This window comes from Sphaeramia orbicularis, chromosome 10 (assembly GCF_902148855.1).
Source record: "Sphaeramia orbicularis chromosome 10, fSphaOr1.1, whole genome shotgun sequence".
In the NCBI taxonomy this organism is placed as follows: Eukaryota; Metazoa; Chordata; class Actinopteri; order Kurtiformes; family Apogonidae; genus Sphaeramia; species Sphaeramia orbicularis.
Window position 1 is genome coordinate 31,521,307 of NC_043966.1, and position 19,039 is coordinate 31,540,345.

General features: G+C 39.0%; 1 protein-coding gene across 1 annotated transcript in view; it reads left to right on the forward strand.

Annotated features, from left to right (window-relative positions):
* frmpd3 (FERM and PDZ domain containing 3) overlaps window positions 1-17,033 on the forward strand; it is a 90,096-nt gene extending 73,063 nt beyond the window's left edge. Inside the window, exons 8-17 of the mRNA XM_030145952.1 lie at window positions 3,350-3,457; window positions 5,885-6,016; window positions 6,625-6,744; window positions 8,161-8,297; window positions 8,855-8,981; window positions 9,380-9,469; window positions 9,675-9,854; window positions 10,088-10,223; window positions 10,908-11,798; window positions 12,457-17,033. Of these exons, the coding sequence (XP_030001812.1) occupies window positions 3,350-3,457; window positions 5,885-6,016; window positions 6,625-6,744; window positions 8,161-8,297; window positions 8,855-8,981; window positions 9,380-9,469; window positions 9,675-9,854; window positions 10,088-10,223; window positions 10,908-11,798; window positions 12,457-15,266 (4,731 nt within the window). The 3' untranslated portion in view covers window positions 15,267-17,033. The remainder of the gene's footprint in view (window positions 1-3,349; window positions 3,458-5,884; window positions 6,017-6,624; window positions 6,745-8,160; window positions 8,298-8,854; window positions 8,982-9,379; window positions 9,470-9,674; window positions 9,855-10,087; window positions 10,224-10,907; window positions 11,799-12,456) is intronic.
* The last annotated feature ends 2,006 nt before the right edge of the window (window positions 17,034-19,039 follow it).

Genomic DNA, 19,039 nt, shown 5'->3' on the forward strand with positions numbered 1-19,039 from the left:
CATATGTGATTTAGACCAACTGTTAGGAGTGTTGTGGTGTGGAGAAATGTGGGACTGACTACCCAAGGATCCAATATGTGGAGGACCCTCAAAAGATATGGGAGGAAAAGCAATTTTTTTTTTTTTTTTTGGTATTTGTAGTATTTAGGGTAACTGAATTTAAAAAAATAAAAATAATTGAGCTGAGAGACTGAATTTTGTGTCCAAAAAACAGTGTAGGCTCTCTGAGGGCACTCTCAAAAGCCAGAAAATGGTTTAGTACAGTGTTTTTCAACCTTGGGGTCGGGACCCCACATGGGGTTGACTGGAATTCAAATGGGGTCACCTGAAATTTCTAGTAATTGATAAAAATGCAAAAAAACTTACTAATAAAATTTATGTTGAGTTGACAGAGACAATCACAATACATAAAAGACATGACAAACTCTGAAGCTGAACCTGAAGCACTCTGGTACTGTTTATCTTTCAAATGTTCATTGTGGCCAGTATGTATTTATTGATTCAAAATTCCTTAACTCTTCGGTAATTCATTTGTTAATTCATTGCAGCCTTATAAGGACAAGCTGGACTGACTGTACATATCCTGACCAAGGAAAATAAAATTCTCACTTTGTACAGACAATCTCAACCTCGCTTTTCTGCCTCAGTCCATAATAATATACATTATATAGACTAAATGTCGTCTAAAATTAATGTTTATTTGCAACATAGTATGGCAAACTATTATATGATCAAAAACAAATTAATTTTAGCCAAAAAAAAAAAAAGTCAGAAAATGCCAGAAAATTTTGATGTTAAAATAGGGTCACGAGCCAAAAAAAGGTTGGGAACCACTGGTTTAGTATTTTACCCATTAGCTAATGCAACATCCTGATATCAGTGAAATCACTGCAATCTCAAGATTCATGTGATACCACTGGGTTCATTCGTTTAAAAACAGAGCATACAGCACCGACAATAATAATGCCAAATGATCCACCTTCATTTTCACAGGATTAAAAGGAGGCTTGCCTGGTGGGAGTTATTTTTGCTAAATAACCCCTGCTAGTCAATCAAGAACCTATAAGAATATCAAAAGGTCACATTGTAAATGAAGTGGGTTCACAGAAATGTCAAGCAAATGATCCATTATAATCAGCAACTAACAGATAGCACATTTGACATTAACCCCCAGAAATTGCTCTATACCTAAAAACAACAAATGGGTCAAATTTACCCATGCACTATTTCCTCTCTAATCATATTAAGTACAAATATCTTAAGTCATAACATGTTTAGCCATCACCTGTGTTTTTATCCTCTAGTTTTATAATTAAATGTGAATTAAACCAGCAAATCCATTCAAGAAGTGAAATGTTGATTAGAAAAAAAACTATCTCCATATTAATGTGGTTCATAGAAGTCTGTTATAGACTGTAAACTGTCATACATTACTTGAAATATCTTTCAGATCATAGACTAACGGATGCTGTTGCCTAAAAATGTAAATTTCTTTAACATAAATGGTGTAAAAATCAATGCATTTATTAATAGGGAAATAGTTGTTATAGGCACAAATGTCCATATTTTTAATCTGGTTTTATCTTTACTATATTTAATAAAGGTGAGTGATTACACAATAAAATTTGAGTAAAAATCAAAACCTGTGGAGCTTCTATACTGTGTTAAAAAAGAGTAATGCACAATTGAAAAACACTCGATAGCTGTTCTAGTCTTAATCATTATACTTTTTTGAATGAGTGGAATATGGTAGACAACATCATTGCTCATAACATGAACCACCAGGTGCCAAATTTCCTTTGGATTTGTACCAGTGCAGGCTATAGCTTAATTACACCTCATTTAGATATGTACTAATGCCTAATGGTGCTGGTAATCACTAACACTTTGAAAGGCACACAAGAACTGAAATAAAAAATTACTAAAAGTGAGAGATCCAATAAAGGCAACCAGGTCTGCTGATGGCTACAGCAATCATTATGCTGGATTTCTTCTCCTTCTGAACCAATCTGGCTTTTTAAACAGTGGAAAAGCCTAAGTTCAACACACAGGACCAAATGGGGGAGGGAACTCGTTAAATCCCTGTAAGACATTACTTGCTCGCTGTCTCCAATAATTACACACCATCAGCTGGTATTGATTGTCTAAAGGCTTACCAGAATTGACATCTCAGCCTGATATGGTGTGGCACTGAGCCATGATGTGCTCATCATACCACTTCTACTGTCTGTGTCAACCTTCTGCTCTGACAAGGACAAAGGGACAGACTTGTCAAGTGAAGTGTCAGACACACTGGGTGGTATCTCTTCACTGGTGAATCATCTATTATGTGTGAAGAAAGATCCATTAACTCATAACCCAGGCTTTAATCTCTTCCAGTCTTCACAGAAGAACAGCTTGTTGAGCCCGCTGAATACTTAACTTCTCTAAAAACAGACTGCTGGGCATCTGCTGTGGACACTGCTCTCCATTTCAACTAGATACTTTTTTCTGAGACATATTGTTGCAATAAATCTACAACTCTTTACTGTCTTGACTGTGGCTAGTGTTCTTACAGATCCTATCAACACATAAAAAGCAATAAATATGAAAAAGGGATCGCGGCTGATTATGTTTTGGTATAGAATTATTGAAGATGGATTTCAATTTAGCTGCAATGCTATTTCCCCCTTCGCATCCTTGCAATGTGTCACATTAAACCCTCAGGTATTTCTTATTACATTAAGCTACCCTCACTTTGTCAGATTACAACTGTGGTTCTTTGAAAATTCATAATGAGAGATGAGTCATTTTCTTAAAAAGCCCTCAGCTAGATGAAAAAGGAGATGGCAACAGGGAGGGGACATTGCCCATCACATTACAGCCTACCAAGAATGAACTGAACTGCTTATCATAACTTTCTTCTAATGAGTGTTTTGAGTAAAAGCAGTAACCTTGAGGCAGGCTTCTCCTCTCATGCCTCTACAATCACATCTCTGCAGTGAATGCGTTCAGTCCCACCATCCAATTTTCTTTGCATGACATAGCTAGACTGAAAAAATTGAATAAGCCCCCCTTTGATCCTGATACAATGCATGAGGTGGGCATCCTAAGGCAGGCTCCTTCTTATACTGTCCTAGTCTTAAAGGTACCTTTCTACAGAATTTCTTCTTTTTCTTTCCTCATCCTCCTTTTTACCTATCTTTCCACTAGCTTTCCCTTCTCAATTAAGCAAACATGCATATCGCAAAACCTTTCCATTTGTTTGGATTTACATTACTAATGTATCTTAATTATGTTTTGGGCTCTCTCTCAAATGTACCTTGTATTAAACCTAAAACTAAAGCTGCTGTATCTTAATCTCTTTCAGACAATGCTCAAGGACGACTCCTTGCTCCTCATACCAAATGTCTTGAAGGTGTTTTTGGAGAACGGACAGATTAAGTCATTCACGTTTGACAGCCGTACCACTGTTAGGGTACGTATTTAGCACAGTTACAGCCAAGGCCAACATCCCACCCTTCTTCTTATTCTGCAATAATATTGAACCACAAACAAACCACAAATGATGACCTATATTTGTTTCATTTTTTTCCCCATTATTGTCACTGCTTGGTTTAATAGACGGTTACCGTGGCAACAAAGGTCTCAGTACTAATTTCTCTATAATGATGGAGTCTGATTCTCTTCTCAACAATCAGGGCATATTTCCAATTCAAGACCGGTCAGGCATCTGTTCACCAGAGATATAATGTGGTCATGTGGGGGTTGGGGGGTTACAGATCAAATCTTGACTCTCTCAAGCTGCCAGCTTTGACTAATAATAAGCTGCCACAATAATTTTCATCATTCACCAGTCATTATTTTTTTTGGTTTGATATTTATGAGTAAAAATGTATGAGATAAAGTCAGTACTTTCTGAATTGGACCACAGCCAGTGAGAGTGACAGCACCACTGTTACCAAGCAACAGTAAATGTTATAATCCTTAAGGCTAATGAGGCTAACAGTACAGAGCATACTACTATAGACAGATGTTAAAACACACTCTAAATATTTAACTTCCCACTCTCAAATGTTAAGAATGACTCCCTGACTTTTTCATTTATATTTTTAGTAGTATTACATTTTCATCAATGGTGAAATGTTTGACATTACAATTGTTCATCTTTAATCATGAATCTTAGTAATATCCCTTTGAATGTGAATATTCAAGATGAGAGAGACAAAAATCGGTGACGATTCTCCTCATGCACAATCTGATGTCCAAATTGGTGTCAGGACTTTAAAATCCTCTAATGTGCATGTTCTAGGTTTGTTTCGGCTTTTTTTTCTGTTAATTTCAGACATACAACAAGGACAATAAACAACAGGGCGAAGGAAGAAAAGTCTTACTTTAGGGCCACTGGTTAGTTGAACTGACTGTTAAAATGGTGATAATTTAACCTAAGTTAGCCTGGGGGTAAAATGCTCTACAGTGGGCAGCACTGGAGTGGAACACTAGATTTTCATGAAAATGAGCACAGAGACAGACAAATGATAGTGATTATATTGCCTAGAATTTAGTTATCGGTCTCTTCTAAGAATGACTTCAAGCATCAATATTATTAGTGTATACTGCATACCTCATTTTAACCATTATCTAATAGCAAACTGAAAGACTTTTTCTGATGATAATATTTCATAAATATCAGCAAGGTCTTTCATACACAAATCAACAATTTAATCAAAACTCACTTGATCCAAGTTCTCTCACTTTCAAATAGAGGTCTGTTTAATTATATTGAGAAGCTAATAATTAAACACTGAGAACATTAAACATACATATTATGAAACTTAATCCATTTCTGTAATTTAAAATTTCACTAATGTGATTAGTCACATAAAGCAACAAATGAATTCAGTCAGACAGAGGTCATTTGTGCCTCAGTGTCAGCCTCTTAGATGAGTCTGACATCTCAGAGCAGACTCATTATACTGACTCTATTAGATTTCACACATCTCTACTCTGCTCATGGAGGGAGGATAAGGGAGAAAAGGAGAGACTTTAAAGTGGAGATGGAAGAAGCTCTCCCCTGTCAGCCTAATTAAATGGAATTTCTGCATAATAAGGCTCAGATCAATAAAACAATACCACAGATTAAGTCAATGGTACAATACGATGCCCAGTAGTGTGCCCATTAGACTGTCTGTCAACTGAAGAATCTCCCCTGCAGTATTTTAGACTGCAATCTAAAGCATTCTATGTGTTCTTCACTTGAATGTGTGGTTTCCCAAGGCATCGTTTAATACAAACCACACAATTCAATTCATTCACTTAAAACTGCCTATCATTGTTTTAGAGCGCTGCTGCTTGGGTCACATCAGTAAGTGTTTACATGATTATTTACTGAGAGTAAAATGAACCTCCCCTGTGACTTAGAAGCAAACCCTATTAATATAAATATGCAATGGAATCCCTTAGCTGTCCATGCCTCTAATATGCTATGAGGGCAAAAAAAAATGTTTGAATCTTTATCCTAAGGGACAGTGCATAGTAAATGATAAGGTTTTTCCTCAGACAGTGTTCTCTGTGCATTTTAGAGATAGGATATGAGAAAAACTCTGCAGTTTTCCCTGCATACCCTGACACACAGATGTAATTTTAAATAGAATTCACTCACTGTGGAGAATAAAGAATATCAATGGGAACCCTCCATTGCAAAAATGACACACATCAAAGGGAAGAGTCTACATGCAAAATTCTAATCAATTCGACATGCTACTCTATACAAACATGGAAGGAATTCAGGGTGAATGACAATGCATACATTACATACTGCACAGTTTTGAACTGAATGAATCACTTACAGAACATATGGAATTGTACTTTAATCTGTAATCTGTTTCCATCTTTCGTCTTCTAGGATGTGATCTCCTCCCTGCAGGACCGCCTCTCACTGCGGTACATTGAGCATTTTGCCTTGGTGCTAGAGGCAGGTGGGCTGGACCAGAATCAGAGGTTGCAACTGCTGCAGGAGAACCAGCCTCTGACACATGTAAAACTCCAAAACAAGAAAATGAAACAAATATATGTCTAAAATACTGGTAATGATGGCCATGTGCAAAGGATTTGTAAGTTCAAAGCAATAACCTCAACCCTTATTTATCAGAAATATGTAGACTTCAATATGGAAAAGGCAAATAACTGTACTTTACATCCAATCACAATTTCAGGTGGAGTATAAATCTTCTTCTTCTTTTTTAATTGGAAAATAAGTTAAGGAGATCCAGATAAACATTTAATAATTTTCATTTTAGAGTTTTGACATAGAAAACATCCAGGCAATGCTATCTAAAAGTAGAAATCACAAAAAAAAAACAAAAAAAAAAACTATTTGTGTATCAAATGATTACACTGAACTGAAACTGTTATTTCCTTTTTACATTTATAAATACATTCAATTTTGTTACTGCTCTATGATTTGGAGATCTTTTTTTTTTTTTCTCAACAAAAAGAACTCCGTACATAGAACCCACAATATAACATATAACCACACTGAAGGTGCATTCCAAATGTGTTCATCCCATTCACCTACAGAAAATGGCACTGTGATATGTCAGGGGTGGAATTAGTTGTCTAAATGATACTGCCTTATTCCCTCAGGTGGTGCACAGAACCTACTTCCAAGGGATGAAGTGTCTGTTCCGCATCTGCTTCTTTCCCAAGGATCCCGCAGACCTCCTGAGAAGGGACCCTGCTGCTTTTGAGTACCTCTATATACAGGTAAATCACAGGATTAAAGGTGGATTTAGACAATGTCATTCAGTCTCATGGCACTGTTGGATAGCCGGTTCATCACAGAACAGAGGCTCCTGGGTGGTAGTCAGTGATTAAAAGGCCACCGAGGTAGCTTGTTTTGCTACGTATGCCACTGTTTCTAATATGTTCACTTTCTTGACTGATTTTAGAGCATGTTTGTCCTTCCTCTTGTGTTAGGGTCAGCACCTACCCATTTTAGGTTTTAAATGCATAAATGAACCACATCAAATTTGTGTATTGCATCAAGGCTTTTTGACTTGGTCAGGAACCTCTATTTCAACAAAATAATACAAAAAACATTTTTTTCACTAAATTATAAAATGCTCTGGTTGAAATATTGACCTGTGTGTTGTTAGGGTTGGTTTTGACCCAGTTATAAAAATAAGATTATAAAGCAATAATTACAGCCAAAACTGAAATCCTAAGTGCACTGTCAGCCAACACACTGACAGCCAGCTCCTCTCCCAATCATGTGAGCTTTTAGGGATTCTCATTTTGCCTTGTTATCCAGTTTACCTCCACAAAAACAAAACAAGCAAAGATGGACATGTCCACACGTGAGGTCAATTCAGTATAGAGTTGGTGACTTACAGAGTGCACAGCGAGGGGTATACTAACAAAAAAAAAGCCCCAGAGCCTCAGACTAAAAATATTAAAACCAATATTTTCATGGATAAGGAAGTCTAACAAGGTAACCAAGAGATGAGAAACAAATTGGATGACAGATAATTGTTTTTAGTGTATTTTACAGCTGACTTAAGACATGGGTCAAAACTGACTCGTTAAAATAAGAGATAGTAACAGAAAGCTAACACAAGAGGAAGGGTAAACAAGAGTCAGGCTTTAGATTTAGGCTTTGTTGCTGGCTTTATTTGTTCACATTATACACTGAGTAAAAATATAAACATCCCATGTACAGTATTTGCGTAATATGAGACGCATGGCCCAAAATGGTGAATGGGAAAAACTTTCTACAGGCCACAACTGACAACCTTTTCAACTCAATGAGAAGACCAAGTGTCGCTCTATGGGAAGTCAGTGGTGGACACACAAGATATTGAATGGTGATTTCGTTCAGCCATCCCCCACCATGTCCGTATGAATGTCCCTGATTGCCAGATGCCACTATCGTGTTCTAGTGAACAGTAATATGTACCACAGTGATCAACAAAATAAATTGTGTGTGATTTAATATATTGTGCAATTCCTAATGCTATAAAAAATATAAAGTGTCACATGGGGCATTTATATTTTTTGCTCAGTATATATCTGGGGTTAAGGGTGATGATTCAGAGCCTATTTCTTGCAAATGTCAAGACTTACATGACACCGTTAGTGCCATTCCATGGCCGTAAAACAACACAAAACATGTCTTTGCAGAGTCGCAATGACGTCATCAAGGAGCGCTTTGGCATGGACTGGAAATCTGACATCACGTTACGGTTGGCTGCGCTGCACATTTACATCACTGTGTCTTCTGCAAGGCCCAATCAGAAAATCTCTTTGAAACACGTAGAGTAAGTAAAAAAACTGATGAGCCTTTAGATGTTATCATGAAGAATTCCAAACACAAAACAGAGTATTGTACTTCTACCTAATTAACAATTCTGAGTAGCATATCAGTGGAGTTTGTTCATTCAATAATATCTAAATGATTAATAATTAACCCCAATAGTATTAAAGACTGAAATTACTCATGGATAATTTTCCCCAGGTTGTCATGAGACAAAGAAATCCATTGCTTTGTGAAATTACATCCCTTGTTCAATTGGCTCATTTATCCCTCAAACCCTCAACTTAGTAATTACCTTCTCCCATCAGATCTATAGAAGCAGAACAGATCCAAAGTGCTTGCAATAGGGTTAAGGTAGCCATGTTAAGCCAGACGTCAGATATAAAGTTGACTCAAGGTGTAATGGAGGATCACTGTGTCTTCCCATGGGATTAAAAAAAAACCTTTGTCCTCTCCTTTGTGATAATTTCTCTGGACTCTGATTTAACCTTTCTACAATTATTTTCTTTTTTCTTTTGGTGTTAATACTTCCTCAAGGTTTTTCTTTGCTTTTTATTTCAGAAAAGAGTGGGGACTAGAGCCTTTCCTTCCCCTCACTCTGCTTCCAACAGTAAAGGAGAAGAATGTATGCAAGACCCTGTCTCAGTTGCTGAAGACCTACCAGCACCCACCACCATCTGGCAACAAGGTGATGCACATAAAAACACTTCAACACTGTCAACTGTAGCCATCTTCATGTCTGAAATAGGTAGACAATTGTGTATATGTTGTTTTATTGATTTAGTTACACTGCGACAGCACAGCTTTAACAGCATTGAAAAGGATATGCCACATTCACATTGTTTTTTTTAGAGTTAACATCTCAGCTTTAGGAGGAATTTAAAACTCACTGTATTCTATGGTAAACGTTTGCATGGTAACCAGCCCTGTATCTCTGGACAAGGCCTTCATCTCTATTGATGTTGCTGTTGCATAAGACTAAAGCAACGTCTGTGGCTCAACAGTGCCTCCAGGAGGTTGTAGGGCATATTGAAGCATATTCTTCCTTCAAATAAGAGAGCTCATTGTTTATCATTTTGTTGACAGGTTCCTCCTCTCCAAGGGAAGCTGCAGTACATGCGTGTACTCAATGACCTTCCACCTTTTGGTGGAATATTGTTCCACACTGTTGGGCTGGTAATTAAGTTTTTAATCATTGTGTTGACGAATACATGTGGGTAGTATCTCTTTTACATATTTTTTTGCTCCAAGGAATCATTATTATGCTTGTATGTGGTTAAAACAGAACAAAATTTACCTGTTTCACATGATAAGAGACTAGGATAATTATAATATTTTGTTGTTTCAGCATATTAATGTCAATTGAATGAATCTCCTGCAGGATGAAAAACAATCAGCAACAACACTTCTGGTGGGTCCTCGGCATGGCATTAGTCATGTGATTGACCTTAAAAACAACCTTACAACAGTTCTGGCTGAGTTCAGTAGAGTCTCCAAGATCCAGCTATACCGAGAGAGTCAAGGAGTGGCTCGTGTAGAGGTGTCAATCCATGAGGCCAAGGTATTATACCAGAATTTTTAAACATGTATGTAAAATACAATATTATAATGATAAAATACACAATTTTACACAAAGGAAGTAAGTAAGCACAACAAAATATGCATTTTGGATGCTTTCAAAACTGCTGTAAAAAGTCATTTTAATTTCATGAACTCATTACAAAAGGAGCAGGCAATACTCATTGCCTGTCGCTTAATTAGTCTCCTAATTCCCCTCCCTGCAATCCCTGGCAGCCCCTGGTCCTACTCATGGAATGGCCTGATGCCAGTAACTTTGCATGTCTCATCTCTGGCTACTACAAGCTGTTTGTAGACCCAAAACGAACCATCTACTTTCGGACCCCTGGTCAGTCTCAGCTGACCAAGGCAGGTATGTTAAAAGTCTTTTCATATATCTCACATATTTTCCCACTAACAAGGCAATGTACAGCAGTTTTTTAAATCTGAAATTTCATTGTTTCAGCTTTTAAAGCAAAATGTTTATTTCACACATCTGGAGTCATATAAGTTCAAGTTTTCTCCTTTCAGCATTGTCAGATGTTAGACCTGCATGTCAAGAAGTATTTAGCAAACTTTATTTTATTTCTACATGGACATTGATCTTCTTCATTGACTGAAACCATTACCTGAGTAACCAGGTTGTCCTGGAACTACCATCCCATGGTGCCTTCTGCTGTCTCTCCTCATCTCCATCTTGATTCACTGGAATGGGTTACCATATATGTCTATTTCGCAAGATAGAATAACATCATGGAATTTTACAGTACATTTAATGCTTTTATGTAATCACAAACATTTATTCTACAAAGATCCTCTGCCATCTGCTGTCTCAACCTGTAGTCCACATAAAGAAGGATCATCATATCATCACATTCCACCAGAAACTAACCCTCCAACCTCAAACAAGCTTCAACTTCCAACATCCATCTCTGAAATAACCAATAATTTCCATGTGACCACAAGCTGTCACCTCTGCTTTCCCATCTGGATCTTCTCTATCCCAACTATTTTTAACACCCCGAACTCTCCACTGCTTTGACCATTCTATCCTCAGATTACAGAAGCTCCCACCATGCCCACCCACGCTCTGGAACAACCAGCATGCCTAGTGGAGGGCGGCGAGGCGACGAGAGGGAGAACTCACACAGGGAGTCAGGGTCTTCCAGGGCCCTTGTTCCTGCAGAGCCTCAGCATCTGGGCCTGTGTCATGTCCACCTTCGAGAACAACAGCAGTTTCAGGAGTTTCAAACACACACTGAAGCTGAACTTGACATTAATGAGAACTTTATTTCTCAAGAGCCCCCTGGTCGGCCCCGCACAAAGTCTGACCCTACCCTCCAGAGTACAGAAGAAATAGCTGGGGTTTCAGAGAATCCAGCAGTGGAAAACACAGGATTTAGAATACGAGCCCAAACAATGAATCAATCTCAGAAAAACACAAGATACTTCTGTGATTCCTGCAAAGCAAGGCTTAGGGCAGAGGGTCTGTCATCAGTTGTGAACAGTAGTGGGAGCTCAGGTAAACACTGCTCCAGTGCCTGTGCGTCCCGAGATGCAGGTGCTGTTGACCTTACTGCCCTACCACCCCCAGGTAATGAAGAGGAGGAGGAGGAGGAGGTAACTAACGGTGGAGAGATGCTACAACCACCATCATCTGCTATTGCTGCCCCACCACCTGGCTTCAGGGACAACAGCTCAGATGAGGATGACCCAAAAAGAGGAAGAAAGGCTCGAACCAGTGCCAGCCCGAGGACAGCCACTGGAAAGGTTGCCCAGGCAAAGGAAGATGTGCCTGTGACACTGATAGATAATGTGGCTACAAGAACAGTACGGGATCACGCTCAGGAGCTTGATGATGCCCTGGTATCCACCTTGCAGGCACTAGAAGCTTTGGCAGCTTCTGAGGACTACCCCCATCACCCTCAACAGCCAACACAGACTGCAGGTCAACAACCTGAGTCATTCCACAGCTCTCTTTTAAATCACAGAATAAGATCAATAGCTCAATACACAAGATTTATTTTCTTATCAATTACCATTATATTGTACATTGGAATTTTATTACCACACAATATATTTGCAGTTCAGCATCCATTTCCTTTACTTACTGTGAAGTGTAAACAAGAAATAATGGAGCTCATATGTATACATCAACTGAAAAGCAAAACATTTTAAAAACATGAATTAAAAGCAATAATCAACTCTGATACATGTGTAAATTAGAGAAAATGTATCTTAAGGGCATATTTATATTACTATTACTACTATATTACTACTACTCATTTTTTAGACTGAACATAGAGTAGGATACCACAGATATATTTGCATCAGCATTAAAATACTGTAGTTCTTTCACTCTGAGTAAGGTAAACTAAACCTACTAGGCCACAAATAAGTCTGAAGATGGGCTGTATACTAATACTGTGAGGCCAATTTAGAGAGCAAATTTAAACTGTTTTTGTAATTGAGATGAATGAATGAGGTCAGCTGCAAATGCCCTGTCTACTACCAATAGAAAACCCTATTTGTAATAATTAAATGTTTATGTATTATTGTTGTTTCTTCATCATTCTAACACTGTGCTGTGTTGCCTCTCTTCTTAGGTCTAATTGTCTTAGCTGCCATTACACCTGAGTCATCACTGGACTCAGGACACGAGACCAACTCCTCTGAATTGACAGATGTTTCTGAGATGGTGTCAGCAATGAAGCAGAACCAGAACCAGGCATACCTTCTTGCTCACCATATAAACAAGGAACGCATCCTATGTCGCCGTGACTTTCCCCTTGCAATCCCGGGTTGCACTGCAAAGACCATTGGCACTGGGGCATTCTCTGTGGGTCAGATTCGTGCTGGCTGCCCACCCAAGCAAGTTATCCTCAGCAAAACTGTTCCCTTTAAAGTCAGCCCCAGTCAGGACTCCGCAATACTTCGTGTTGTATCGGAGCAGGCAAGCAATCAAGATACTACACAGACAGAACAAAAAGCATTAATGAAAGCAAACACAGAGCCCACCAAAGCAAACATCCTAGATCCCCCTTCCAAGTCACCTGAAGAACTGAAAGCATCAGATATATTGCTCACGGCTCAAGTCAGCAAAGATCATAAGTTATCAAATTCAGTGGGAGAGACGCAGAGCCAAAATCTCTGTGAGGATTTTAAGGGGAAGACAATTGCCTCTCTTAAAACTGACCCTAGCAACAAAGCCTTACCTATCCTCTTGCCTGTGGACATAACTGCCTCTGCCAAGATTTCCCCAAGTAATGTGTGCCAAGATGCCGAGACTGCCTCTAGTGAGACCATGAAGCCTTCAAGCTCTACAGAACTTTTGCCAGTTGATGATCTTTTCTGCACATGCCCAGTGCAACAGGAGCCTGGGACTCAACTAAGACTGAAAGATCCACAAGTGCAAAAGGTAGTGGTGTTTCAATCCTCCTCTCCCACCGATGATGAGCGACTTAGGGCAAAAGGCCTACAGCTGGCTAACAGCAAAGAAAATGCAATGAAAGCAGGAGCCGATCCTAGTTTGGCCAAACCCAGCTCTCAAGTACAAACCAAATACTCTCCTCGGCTACCTGCAAAATCAGAGAGAAAAGAAGGAGCTGAGGGTAAGACTGAGGGTGCTCAGGCTAAAGCACACCCAGAGTCACAGAAAAGTACAGTAAAATCCTTACCTATTTTAGATGATCCAACCCCTAGTGCTTCTGTGGATAAGGTTTCCACTCTCCCAGCCAGAGACTCAAAGAAGCAAGGCAGTGGTAAGATAAAGTCCCAGCGCAGTGCTCCTTTCTTAAGCTTTAGAAACCTTCTTTCAGCAACGTTCCCAGCAAGAATGCGAAGAGAAACAGACGAACGAAGGGCTCAGCTGCAGAAAGTTCGCCAGTATGAGCTGGAGTTCTTAGAGGAACTGCTGAAACCCAAGTCATCCCAAGGAGAATTTTTACCCCAGGGATCTTCACCTGTGCCCTCAGGCACTCCCTGTGCTTGCCAGCTTCGTACAAGCCCAGTGCTGAAGGCACCTGGTATCTCTCGAGAGCAACGACGCAGCTGTGACTGTAAGCGAATGTGTAGAGGCATGCGACTCCCTGACACACCTGTTGGCTCCAACACAGAGACACAGCACAGAGGCAGAGAGAGAACTATCTCAAAGACTCCTCCAGCAGTCTCCAAAACCTCTCACACTCCTGGTTCTACAAGGAGACCTCAAACTTTAGAGATTAAGACCACAAGGATACGCTCTACCAGCCTTGAGTCAAGAGAACCAAGAGGAGAGCGTGGCTCTTGCTTGCCCACCTGTACATCTCAAACAGACTGTATGGGAGCTCCACAATATAAGAAACTGCAGAGGCGATACAGTATTGGAGAGCTGGATAATAGCACGAGCACACCAGTGTATGCTGAAGTTAAACCCAAAGCCAAGAGTCTAGAGAAGGAGATGGAAAGAGTGCGGGCCACAGGGCTGAGACTCCCTACCCCTGTTGATCCAGTCCACATTGAGTCTCATCAGGCAGAAGGAAAAGGGAAAAAGGGTGTATTTTTCATTCAGGGAGAAGAGCTACTGCGTGAGGATAAAGAAGGGACAGGAGAGGTGCTGCTTACCCTACCCAGTGAAGACAGTGATGAAAAAGATAAATGTTGCTCATTCTGTTTCTGCTACAGAAAGTGTGAGGCAGCTGATGAGAGCAGTGAGAAGGATGAGCTTTCATACTCCATACCTCTTCAGGTTCTTCCAGGCATGGAGCTGGACTCACGTACATTTCCTGTAGTTAGCAAAACACTCCAGGTCCTGAATGCAGAGGACTGCAGTGGGGAAGAAGAGGAGGAAGAAGAGGAGGAACCACAGACACAGGAGATAGACCTGAGAGCCTGTGGTACTTTAGAAGGAAGCTTGGCTCGAGTACAGGCTTTACAGGGGAAGACTTTTACCTTGCCTGATGGCTTCCTCAATGCTCAGTTGGATGCTAATGAGCTTCTAGCGATTCTACGTCAGTGTGCTAACAGCCCACAAGCCGAAGGTGAGGCTCGTCTCCAGCCCTCTCGGATCACAGAATACAAGCAGGAGTTAGCGGTTCGCTTCAAAGAGTTTAGAGCATCATGCCGGAGAGTAGCAAGTGTTGAAAAAAGCCCAACTCGTATGCTTGCCGTTGTTACAGCCAGTTTTCAAGTGTTGTGTGAACTAACACAGACTTTCATCAAATTGGTTAGGGGAGTTCGTTCAGAAGCTCAAAGGCTGCAACTATTAAGAAAAGTTGAGGAAGTAGCTATCAATTACACTTTGCTACTTCGGGCTGCAGAGGAATCAATGGGACACTCAAGCAGTCTGCCAACAAAGACAGTGAGCCCTCAAGTTCCATCCAACACCAATAATATGAACTCACTTACTCGACCCATCAAAACTCTGCCTGCCCAGTAAGGCAGTGAGACATAAAACAACCAAGAATGTTGATAGCTACTCTATCCAAAATCATTATTTATTTATTGTTTACATTTTTTACAAGACATGCAATGAATCATCCTCAGTAAAATTTGCAATGCAGCTGTTCCATCACATGTTTACGGGCCCTGAGGTAGCCTTGTGGATCTTGTTTTGAAAATAAACATACGCCACACTAATGCACAATGGAATAAGAACCCTATAACAGACTGGGTGATACAGGGCTAATCACCTCACATCAATATTCAAAATACATCATTTGTCAGTACAATATTTTATATGTAATATATATTTGAGTTGTATCTATTTAGCAAATAATATAAAGTTTTGTGGAGAAAAAAGGTGACAAATATATTTGAAATGTATTAAGTTAACAGATCCTTAAAATTATAATAAATCATCCAAAATAAGTGTATGCTCTGGACTAAAATATTTCAGATATCTCGTTAAGTAGCGACTTCTGTAAATTGCATAGTCCAAAGCTTTGGTTGGTTAGGTGGTGATGTGTTTGTTGTTAAACTTTCTAACTGTTGTAATGCAAAATGAAGATCTCTGTTGGCTATGTTAAAACTGTCTGGCATACTGTTACAAAGGTGAAAAAAAAAAGTGAGGGACAGTGTTGGAAAATGAAAATCAGTGAAAGAAAAGTATGATATATTTAACTCTATTTGACAGAAGCCCATTCTCTCACTATAACAGTGCAGGTATGAAACACACCTGCTCAGGGCAGACAATGTAGCAGAGACCCAAGTCACAGTCCTACTCACTGTACAGTAATGAGTGCGGTTACCTCATTCTACTGTAATGAAAGAACAACCCACACTGTACTAAATGCACACTGTATTTTTCACCATCACTGATCCATAACTCACTTGCATCTCACTTGCTGTGAATCTTAGTTCTAAATATATCCATCCATCTGCAAGTGATTAATAAATCTATCACTAGAATTTTGCACAACCTTTGACACTAGCTTGCAAACTGAAATGCATATGTTAATGTTTGATTCATTTTATTATTTGTTTTTTTTTATTTGTCCTGCTGCTGAAAAACTCACTTTAGTCCACACCACCAAGTTATTGTAGTTCATCTTTTTCGAAGTTAGAGCTTACGTGTTTCAAAGGATCCTTTGTTTTCATTCAGGTTTTCAAATACAGTATAGACTAATTTGCTTTCTATGTGCTATTAAACATTGTGCAATCTAGCAAATATACAGTATAATAAACCCACAAAGTAGTTTTCTATGTATTTTAATAAAACTAACACATCCGTTTTCTGTCTGAAATCTTTTTGTCTCACGCTCTTGTTAAACCTTGAAATTAATCACAGAGGCTCTATAGCTTCCCTGACTAAACATGTATACTGGACATACTGTTAAACGAGAGTGCTGCAAAATCAAATGACTGATGACACTACAAGATTGGCAATTTGTTTTTTCTTGCGGAAACAAAAATACATGAATAAAAATTCCTGTCACAGTCCAACTAAGTTATACTCTTTTGATTAGGGATGCACTGATTGCAAAATTCCAATGGCCAATATCAACACTGATGATTCAAATGACATCTTGGATGATAACTAATGCTCATTCCACGGTTATTTTGTGTTTCTTTGTATTTTTGTTGTTATTTATCCTCCCCTATCAAATAAATCTTAATTATGAATTTTCAAAACGTTAATATTTGTCTTTCAGCCCTTCATCTTTAAGTGAACAAAGATTCAAACATGCAAATATATGAAAAAAAATCTTACTATCACTGCCATAGGTGAAAAGTCATCTTATATTGACTAGTATAAGTAAATATGGGCCAATATATCAGTGCATCCCAACTTTTGATACATAGGCCCAATCCCAATTCACCCCTTGCCCCCCCCTCCCTTACCCCTAACCCTCCATTTTGCTTGTGCACATGAAGGGGTAGGGGTGTCCTGATTCTCAGTGAGTCAGAGGGGAAGGGCTAAGGGGGAGGGCTGTTTGGCCCTCAAAACAGAGATTTTTCAGGACCACACTACAAATGGAGGGGTATGAGAAATCCCCCATAATTATGTTTGAATTATTGGCAACATGGTTTTAAACACAACTAAAAAGTGCAGCAGTGTGATGAAAGAAACACACAAATGTACGCATTTTCTTCATAAATAACTTAATCATTTGATCGTCCGTTTAATGCAGTTTCAATGTGTTATAGATCACATTTCTGCAGTTTGCGGTTGATAGCCACAAAAACATGCCCAAAGCCCATGCAACAGAGACGGTTACAGCTGTTGACAGCATGATGAATTTTCACAAACAAAGATGTTGCATCTGTGTATAGTGGTGTTGATGACTGTCGATGACGTAACAGGTCTCGAAGGGTTGTCCCATTTCGTAGAAGAATATTTCAGCCCCTACCCTTTGCAACTCCATTTCAAGGGGTAGTGCCAAGTGAAAGGACCAAGGGGTAGGGGTAAGGGGGAGGGCCAAGGGGTGAATAGGGATTGGACCATAGTCACTAAAACCAATGATGCATTTAACTGCTTAGTGAAATACTGTGGACTGCAAATATTCATACAAATCCAGAAACATTTGGAGTCAGTGCAGATGATCTTTTACAGTGAAGCTAAACTGGTGAAATTGTGTCCTAGTACTGTTGTACATTTGCCTTTTTGATTTGGCTCCATGTGATTAATGATACTTGTAAACAGGACTATGCATCAGTTCAGAAAATTTTGCCATCAATAGGAAAAGTTCTCCCTCATTGACCTCCCATTCAGGATATTTCCAGGCACTTTTTTTAACAGTTTGTCCTGTGGTGTTGATGTGGCATTTTCCATAACCATAAGCAGTGTTTTACCATTCACTGTACTGCATGTTTTCCCTTACATATTGGACTTTCAGGGGCTGATGCTTAGATTATTGAAGGCAACGTCACTGTTCGTACAGACATTTTTCCAGCTGTAAAAGGAGAAAAACACAGGCAAAAATGAAAGGCCATGTGGCAATATGTAAATGTTTTTCAAATGACATTCGGTATGGAAATGTATTATTCTAAACTGCAAATGTAAATAACAAGAGGAAATATTTGAGAGAATATGAAATACTTTTAAATCATTACTTGTAACATGAAGATTTATCCAGACTCTTCACTATTTTGTAAAAAGAACTAAATAAAACATGTCGGTAAGGTTAATTATTTATAGTAGTAATGTAACATAGAAACTAATAGCAAAACATATATTTTAAAGAGTATATTATGTGTATAAAGCATGGGACATGTTTATTTTTATAAACAAAAACATCAGATGATGGTCTCTCATCAGCACTTGAACATTTTAACATTATGAGAAACATTTTCTGTGGTTGTCATTGTTCAGTTGCTTTGCAAAGCTATGTGGATTTGTCTGTTTCATTCATACAATGAGCCTGCCACGGCTTAATCCATTGTTTTCTTATGTGCACCTGATCATTTCTGTCTTTATTTACTGTCAATGATCTTGTCGTCACTGTGGTCCTGTCTGTGTACAAAGTTAACTCATGTTTTAAGAGCAATAAAGTGTATTATTTAAACTCTTCCAGAGAATTTGGAAATGACATTGCATGCAGCAATCTAACAAAAAGAGGTGTCAGTAAGTATGACTTTAAACAGCTGATGTCATGTGAAAAGACAATTACCTGGAAAGATTTCCCTGCAGGTACTTCCGGCTGTGGTTGCTTCATTCATTTGCATCAGGCACAAGTTGATGTTGACTGAGCACATTATATTTTACTGAGT